This window comes from Anser brachyrhynchus (genome assembly GCF_964034855.1).
Source record: "Anser brachyrhynchus genome assembly, chromosome: 1".
NCBI classification, from domain to species: domain Eukaryota; kingdom Metazoa; phylum Chordata; class Aves; order Anseriformes; family Anatidae; genus Anser; species Anser brachyrhynchus.
In genome coordinates this window covers 3,679,952-3,688,802 of record NC_137694.1, presented here as the reverse complement: position 1 = coordinate 3,688,802, position 8,851 = coordinate 3,679,952, and the positions used below count along the sequence as shown (strand labels likewise).

The window sequence follows — 8,851 nt, the reverse complement described above, 5'->3', positions numbered from 1 at the left end:
CCAAATCCCCCTACAGCCCCATAAAGCCCCTACAGCCCCATAAAGCCCCTACAGCCCCAAATCCCCCTACAGCCCCACAAGCCCCCAAATCCCCCTACAGCCCCATATCCCCCTACAGCCCCATATCCCCCTACAGCCCCACAAGCCCCAAATCCCCCTACAGCCCCATAAAGCCCCTACAGCCCCATAAAGCCCCTACAGCCCCATAAAGCCCCTACAGCCCCATATCCCCCTACAGCCCCATATCCCCCTACAGCCCCACAAGCCCCAAATCCCCCTACAGCCCCATAAAGCCCCTACAGCCCCATAAAGCCCCTACAGCCCCAAATCCCCCTACAGCCCCACAAGCCCCCAAATCCCCCTACAGCCCCATATCCCCCTACAGCCCCATAAAGCCCCTACAGCCCCATAAAGCCCCTACAGCCCCATAAAGCCCCTACAGCCCCAAATCCCCCTACAGCCCCACAAGCCCCCATATCCCCCTACAGCCCCAAATCCTCCTACAGCCCCAAATCCCCCTACAGCCCCACAAGCCCCATATCCCCCTACAGCCCCACAAAACACTCCCCAAACCTCACCCCCAGTCCTAAACCCCGACCCCATACCCTCACCCCCCCCCCTCAATCCCCGGGCGCGGCCCCTTTAAGAGCGAGCCCCGCCCCTCCTCTGCCCCCCCCCCCCCCCCCCCCCCCCCCCGCCCCGCGATCGCTGCCGGGCCGCGGGTGCCGATTCCAAGATGGCGGCGGCGGGGCCGGCGGGCCCGGAGAGCCGGGTGCTGGGCTACGGCCTGCACCGCTGGAGCAGCTTCTCCTCCTCCTACCTGCCCGAGTGAGCCCGGCGGGGGGCCTGGGCGCCGGGGGGGGACGGGGAGGGGACGGGGAAGGGGGTACGGCCTGCCTCGGGGGGCTGGGGCCTGGCGGGGAGGGGGTTGGGGGCGCTGTGAGGGGGTTTTGGGGGCTGTGAGGGGGGGGAAAGGGGGCGGTGAGGAGGGAAAGGGGGTTGGGGGGGGCTGTGTGTGAGGGGAGGGGGGCTCTAAGGTTTTTGGGGGAGTGTGTGTGGGAAACGGGGGTGTTGTGTGGGGTTTGGGGGCTGTGCGTGAGGGGAGGGGGGTTTGGAAGGGTTTTGGGGGAACGTGTGTGGGAAATGGGGGTGGGCAGTGGGGTTTGGGGGCCGTGCGTGAGGGGAGGGGGGTGTTCTGTGGGGATTTGGGGCGGTGGGTGAGAGAAAGGGGGGGTAAAAAGCTTTTGGGGGGCTTTGTGAGAGGGAGGGGGTGTTCTGTGGAGTTTGTGGGGGGGGAAATTGGGGTGTTCTGTGGGGTTTGGGGGCTGTGTGTGAGGGGAGGGGGTGTTCTGTAGGGATTTGGGGCTGTACGTGAAATGGAGGGGGGCAGAAAGGTTTTGGGGGGCTGTGTGAGAGGGAGGGTGCGTTCAGTAGGGTTTTGGGGCTGTGTGTGAGAGAAAGGGGGTGTTCTGTGGGGATTTAGGGTTGCGTATGGGGGGGTAAGAAGGTTTTGGGGGCGCTGTGTGTGGGGGAGGGGGGTGGGAAGGTTTTTAGAGGGCTTTGTGTGGGGAGGGGTTTTGGGGGGCTATATGTGGGAAAAGGGCATTCAATAGGGTTTTGGGGGGCTGTGTGTGGGAGAAAGGTGGTGTTCTGTAGAGATTTGGGGCTGTGTGGGGGGGTAAAAAGGTTTTTAGGGGGCTACGTGTGGGAAAAGGGGGTGGTCAGTAGGGATTTTTGGGGGCTGTGAGTGAGAGGGAGGGGAGTTGGAAAGGTGTTGGGGGGCTGTGTGAGAAGGAGCGGATGTTCAGTAGGGTTTTGGGGGGGCTGTGTGTGGGAGAAAGGGGGTGTTCTATAGAGATTTGGGGCTGTGTGGGGGGGGTAAAAAGGTTTTGGGGGGGCTGTGTGTGGGAAAAAGGGGTGGTCAGTGGGGTTTGGGGGCTGTGTGTGAGAGGGAGGGGGGTGGGGAGGTTTTGGGGGGCTATGTGAGAGGGAGGGGGTGTTCAGTTGATTTTGGGGGGCTGTGTGTGGGAAAAGGGGGTTGCGGGGTGCTGTGTGGGTCTGTGGGTGAGAGAAAGGGGGGTGGAAAGGTTTTGGGGGGCTGTGTGTGCACTGGGGGGTGTTGGAAAGGTTTTGAGGGGGGCTATGTGTGAAGAGGGGGTGTTCAGTAGGGTTTTGAGGGGGGCTGTGTGTGAAGAGGGGGTGTGCAGTAGGGTTTTGGGGGGCTGTCTGTGAAAGGGAGAGGAGTTGGAAAGGTTTTGGGATGCTGTGTGTGTGGTTCAGTAGGGATGTGAGACTATGTGTGAGAGTGAGGAGTGGTAGAAAAGTTTGGGGGGCTGTGTGTGGGGAGGGGTTTTGGGGGGCTATGCAAGAGTGGTAGGGGTGGTGAAAAGGTTTTGGGGGGTGTGTGTGGGGAGGTAGAAAGGTTTTGGGGAGATTGTGTGTATGGGGGGGTGTTCAGCAGGTTTTGGGGGTCTGTGGGGTGATGGTCAGCTCGGGGGGCTGTGTTCGGGGGCAGTGGTGGTCAGAAGGCTGGGGGGCTTGGGGCTGTGTGGGAGGGATGGTGAGAAATTTTGTGGGGAGCTGTGATTTACAAAGGGTTTGGGGGGAAAGGGGTCACCTGGTGCCTTACTTGTTGCGATTTTTGGGAATTTAGGGTCAGCCTGGAGTTGTGCTTCAGAGCAGTGGCCTGCACTAACGTGTGCCCATCCTCAATGGGATCCTTGGCCTCCTGGCAGGCCACTTATGGCCCGTTGAGGTTCCCGGGTTACTGAAAGCAGAATTTGGGATGAAAACAACGTGGTCTGGCCGTTTGGGTTTTGCTGCCCCTTTCTGCAGCCCTTCAGGTCTGGGGGATTATTGGGAATACTTCGTTTGGGCACCGTGCTCACTGCCGGCCGTAGAGTCTTGTCTAATGATTGCACCGAGTTTAGTAACCTGGGGTTGAGGTAGCTCTGTCACCCGGTCTCAACAAGCAGCGGTTAATTTAGTTGTTAATTGTTAATTTCACGGATTATCTCCGTTTGCTGAAAGGAGGTAAAACTTTAACAAAAGTTTTGCTGCCTAAACCCACAGTGGCTGTATCTTTCCGTACGTTTGCTTCTTTAGATATTAAAAAGAACCAAGTTCCTTTCTGATTAATTGTTTTTGGTGATAACGAAGTAATCCTTTTGGCCTTTTTTTGGTTAAAAAGCCGTTAAAGCATTATTTTTTTTTCAGGTCTGCGATCGTGCTTGTAGTTATAAATTGTTGGCCGCTGAAGGAAGGGTGACAGTCCAGTATCGATCTCCCTGATGCAACGCACAAAGATAACTCCCTTTCTCCTCTGTGCTCCTTTCTGAGGCTCCCGTTAGCCCTCTTTGCCACCTTTTTGTCAGGATTTAATGCTCTCGTGGCACCTGCAGTGCTGCCCAAAGTCCTTCGCGTCATTGCAGCCCGTGGTACGATTCCCCTCCCCGTAACAGGGCCGGTGTTTTACGAACGCGTGACCTTGCATTTGGCTGGTTTTTAAGGCAGGGTTTGTAGGCGCTCGTCGATAAAAGCAGGCGGAGCAGCTTTGGGGCAGTGTTCAGCAGTCCTGGCGACGACGGGGTTGTTCTCCAGCACGCCGACCCCGTTTGGGGCTCACGTGCTGGTTTCTGAGCAGCCCTGGAAACACCAGGCGGGGTTGTGGTGAAAGAGGCCCTCAGGAAGGTTCGGTTTGCACTTTTCTGCCTGCTGACGTTCGATTCCCACCTTCTGGGAGAGAGCTTGAACGTGGCCTGAAGGGGAAGGCTCCGACCTGTGGCTGAAGATCAGAGTCTTGAAAGGTGGAAACTCAGGAAGGAAATCCCATAGGAGAGTGTTGTTTAGGGACGGAGGGGAGGTGGGAGACTTCAAAATCACCGTTAAAGGCACGTAATGTGCTGTGGGATGAACGTGCAGGTAGAGCTGAAAGTTGTCTTACTGTTTATTTGGAACGAGGGGGTCTTTAAGCTCCTTCCCAACCCAAGCCGTTGCTTGAATTGTGGTTAGGCCGTAGTTTAAATAAGTTTGGTAGCGTAACTAAGAAGTTAGGGGTTTTCCTAAGAAGTTAGGGTTTCTACTTTAACCCTAAAGGGTCTCCTGCTGTCCCATACGTAGGAACACATTCAGTGTGTGGCTTGTCATTGGGAGCTTGCTCACTGCTGCCCTGGTGTTGGGAGTGAAGTGCTCGTGGCGGAGGAGCAGAGTGCATTACCCATGTTCTGTGTCAGCCAAGCATGATTTAAACGTGTCTCTCAAACAGTTACGTGGTTTTAAATGTAAAAATCAAAGCTGAGATAGAAAATTTTCATCGCTGCTGTCTGTGGAAGGAACTGGATATCCAGTGTCTTACTTATATCTGCGTATCGGATGCTGGAGTGACACTGAAACTTGTCAGAACACCAAAAGTCGCCCAATAACTGTAATTTTTCACTAAAAAGATGACAGACAAAAACCTACCCTGTTTTCAAAGACCCGTCTGGCCACATTCTCGTTTAGGATCAGCAATCTGTTGATAACCACCAGTTTTCTGTAAGTGACCGAGCATTTTCTCGCAGCGAGCATTAATTTTTCTGTTGTGTTTGGTGGTACAAGGGGACTGGTTAGTGCCCAACCCAATTTCAGGCCGTGTTACCAGTGACACATTCATCTGCACGTTTGCACAGACCTTTCCAAACGTCAGGTGCGGATTGTCCTTCTCCAATCTGCAGAATGCTCCTAGTGGTTTGCAGATGGCTGGAGCTGTCTTCTGCTGGCTTGTAGCTACCAGCAGCTATACTGGCTTGGAAATTATTTAAAACTATCTGGGTCCAACTGAATGACTTGGTCTGGTGTCTAGTTTAGTCTGCATTTTGGGGCAAGTTGTGCCTTTGGGAAGAGAACTGGTCCAAGAGCAAATTTGTTCTTGAAACGTGGTGTTTCCAGGGAGCACTCCGTATCGAGAGGCTTCAGCCTGTCCAGCTTGGAAAACATTCAGCCCAGCCGGTTGCTGACGCTTCCTCATCGGATCCTGCCTTGCCTCTTCGTGGTTTCTCCCCGAAATGAATGACCCATGTGGGAGACAGCTCCCCGATGTCCCACAAGGGACCACCCCGAGGACTTCCCCACCATCCGCAGTGCGGTCACTTGGTGCAAGCCACACACAATTCTGGTGTAGTTCCACATGCCCCGAGAGAGGCAGACCTGGGCTTTATTCCCCTCTCCCTCCTCCGGCTGTCCGCAGAAAGCGATGAGCTCAGGCGCTTCTTTTTTTGGACAGGGAGGGAATAAACAATTTATAGAAGGTAATATAACCCCCGTTCAATCTTCCTTTTTTTGGTAAGGGAGAGGACCAAAAGCTCTCTCTTTGTTTTCGGGGAGAAGCACTTTGTACCCTGATCTTTCCAATAGCCTGCTTTTTGTACTTGTTCCAGTTCAAATTTGCTGCCGGTGAATACAAGGAGCGGTGCTGTGCTCCCTGCAGTGGCAATCATGTGCCCTTCTCTGCTGGAAAGTGCCTCAGTGCTCTGTCCTAGGACCACGGCTTTCTAGTGGTTGCATCAGATTCCTGACTCATGGCATCTTGTAGCTGGCAAATGCGCCCAGGTCCTTCTGGCACTTTCACACGGACTAACAAGAGGTTTTTTTTTTTTTTTTTTAAACAGCATTATTCCGGTCATGCAGCTTTGCTGGGAGGTTTCATCCCATTGCTGTTGCTCAGATCTTCAGCCATTAGGGTCTTCCTGTATGATACCTCTGTAGAGGAAGGTCAGAATATTTCCAGAATATTTATTTATTTATTTATTTTGAATATTTTCAGATTACTTTTTATATTGACACTTCTCTAAGTTATTTCTTGTGCTACTAAGAATATAAGATGGGTTTCTAAGCTGATGATTCAGTGCCAACAGTGGCCATCTCCTAAATGGCAGTCACTTTTTTGTTACAACCCCTTGTTATTTATCTCACTGTGGACTTGAGGTATTCTAGTAATTCCAGTCTTTTCCTGTGTGACACTTCATGAGGTGCTATATCGAGTGCTGAAGCCTGGATAACTCTGTTCCTTTTCTAAAAGGCTCGCTGGAGAAGTAAGGGGAAAGTAAAGTAAGCAAAAGATTTTTTTCATAGTCAAGTTAGGAGTGACTGGGAGCCTTCCAAAGTGAGAATGCATTTTTTTTTCTTTCTTTTTCACTAAGTTATGGCAGAAAGTTCCTGCTCAGACTAACCAGCCATCTATTGCTGTCCTGTGTTTACCCTGAACCAAGGATGTACTCCCTTGTGTTTACAAATCTAGGATATTACACAGCATTAGCAAGCAGGTGCCGAGAACGTGCATAACGGCCTGCTTTTTGGGCAAGGTCCGTAGGATTTTAAAACAAACAAAAAAAACCTGAAAATATCCCGAATTCCAGCTACCTGATCTCTGTGGCAGGACAAAACGCGTGTTTGAGGCTAGTGGAACGGGATTGCGAGTTCTCCCTCCGAGCAGGTGACAGCGATGAGTCAGGTCTGTATCTCGTGGCTTCGTAAATCTTGTCGCAGACGGATCCAGGTCTTGAAGGATCTCGCCCTTGAGCTGAGGTCAGAAATGTCTAACGCAAAGGTTTGCTTTTCCTTTTTGCTTTCTGCTTACCGAGTTCTGGGTCCTTAACTAGGTGAAGCCATCTCCTGTTGAGGTCTCGCTGGTTCAAAACTGCCCAAGCTGTGCAGCATCAAAGGCCTTTAGAGCTTTCCTGGCAGGGCAAACTGCTCCTCGTCCATTTGCTGGATGTCTTAACGCTGCTTCTTGTTTCTCACAGTTTCTTAAGTAACTCTGGTTACGTAGCCCTGAGGACTTCCATTTCAGCTGTAGAACCACAACTGCTTTTGCACCTTTAAGCCTGCGTGTCGTTTTTTCAACTTTGTTTGTCAGCATTTCCAGTTTGACTTGAACATTTTAATTTAGTCAATCCTTTTTTGCTCTAGTCGCTTCATCTAGAGATGAGGGGAGCGGAGCAGACGCACCCTCTGGCCATCTGGAGTTACGTGCTCGTGCTGTATTTACCATTAATCGATAATTTTACCAATTGCTAAAACGGGCTGGGGACGCAAGCGCTGACTGATGAAGTGAGCTGAGTGATGCTGGTCCCTGGCTGATTCCAGCGAGCCCCGTGTATAGAAACATTCCCAGATCTGCTTCTCTTCAGCATCCATTTGAAAAGTTTTTTCACTTGTGCGGCTTTTTTTGGATGTTTCTACAAATTTTCTTTTCCTAACAGACATTTTCCTCCTTGCTTGCATCACGTCTATAGCCTAGAATTCTTCTCTATAAGCTGAAATAGAGTACTGCAAAATATTTCTGCAGGAAATAGTTGCCTCCAGGTTGAGTACACAAGTACTGGGTGATTTTCTGTCTGACAACTCGGTGAAAACGTGAAGTGATGAGGAAGAAAAAGATCAAAAGGGTGAAAGTGAAAATGAGCACAAAATTATTAAGTTCATGCCTTACATTGGCGTCAGGAGCCTGATAGCTCTTCATGGAAGTTTCTTCCCAGGTGAAGGCACAAATGCTGTGGTAGGTGAAGAAATTTTTGTTAAAATGCAGCCATTATTTAGGAGGTTGGGCAGTTTTATTTGCTGGCAGAAGGATGAAGGTAAATTGCTAATTGCTGGGGTCCCACGGCGTGACGAAGCTGGCGGAATCTCAAACGTCCAACCCTGGCATTTTTGGGGAACATTAAGATTGTGAGATTTTCATAGAAGGTGTTAACGTCGCCGGATTATGGATCATTCGTTCTGTGTATGGTTTATATCCTTCAAGCTTAATGAAAGCTGGCTAGATTGTGATTACTAATTACTTGCTTAAAGAGTAAAACTAGTTGGAGCAGAGCGCGTTTTCCTCGCGGTGACTGTTGTTATTGCTGAGACAGCATGTACAGTCTGATTCTTTTTTTATGGCAAAGAATATAGCTTCTTGTTCTGCACATTCATCTTTTTAGCAAATCGCTGTTGAAATGCGCTGTTAACTTTATCACCACGATTGATTTTTATGATGTGATCAAGATTTTTCTGTTGAGGCTAAGTGGTGTATTCGGTACTTAGCTGGAGGTCAAATTTTGTCAGCTTCCAAAGCAAGCCAGTGCTTGATTTATTTTAATTGCATGTTAATATAAACCTCTAATGATAAATGTATATGTGTATATTTTGACTACAGCCCGTAGAGTTTTGTAGGAGCAGTGGATTTTAAGTGTAGCTTGGTCTGAATTCAATAATACAGCTTCTGGGAGGAAAAGGAAGGAGCAGTGAAGATGTTGAGTGGTTTGTCACCTTACTTAGTTGCTGTTTTAGCTATTACTTGACACTCAGCGTGCATAATCTTGGAGAAATTATTTCCTGGATCGATTTAAGTCGAGGAACACAACTATGTATGTGAGTTGAGGACAGGAGCCCGCGTGCCAGGTGCCAGGTGGGTTGAGAAGGCTCGCTGCGCTGCTGCTGCCTTCTGCGGTGCCAGGAAAATGGCGTGAAACTGGGGGTGGGGGGGGTAAAAACTGTGTCGGTCATTTTGGGTTTGGGTGTGCTCTGTGAAATGATCTTCCTCCCTAGCCTGGGTTTGGTGTTCCTGTAAAGCCCTGGGAGGCAGCCTGAGGTGGAAGGAAAAAAAGCTGGATTAGGTAAATGTGACCCATGAGTAAGGAATTGCTGAACGAGTTCCCACCCTCCTCTCTCATGGTGGAGTTGCTACTGCTGACTTTCGGTTTGTCTTCTAAAAAAACCTGCCTTCTGGTACAGGATTTGGAAACTGCTGAACGTGAAAGGAAGGCGGCTTTGGGAGCTGTCGTGTGCTGGAGCGTGAATTCATGTATCGTGCTCCAAAATAAGGAATTATTCC

General features: G+C 50.6%; 1 protein-coding gene across 1 annotated transcript in view; it reads left to right on the top strand.

The window, feature by feature from the left end:
- The first annotated feature begins 681 nt into the window (after positions 1–681).
- Positions 682–8,851, top strand: part of MKLN1 (muskelin 1) — a 94,461-nt gene continuing 86,291 nt past the window's right edge. The window contains exon 1 of the mRNA XM_080577367.1: positions 682–828. Within this exon, the coding sequence (XP_080433493.1) occupies positions 737–828 (92 nt within the window). The 5' untranslated portion in view covers positions 682–736. The remainder of the gene's footprint in view (positions 829–8,851) is intronic.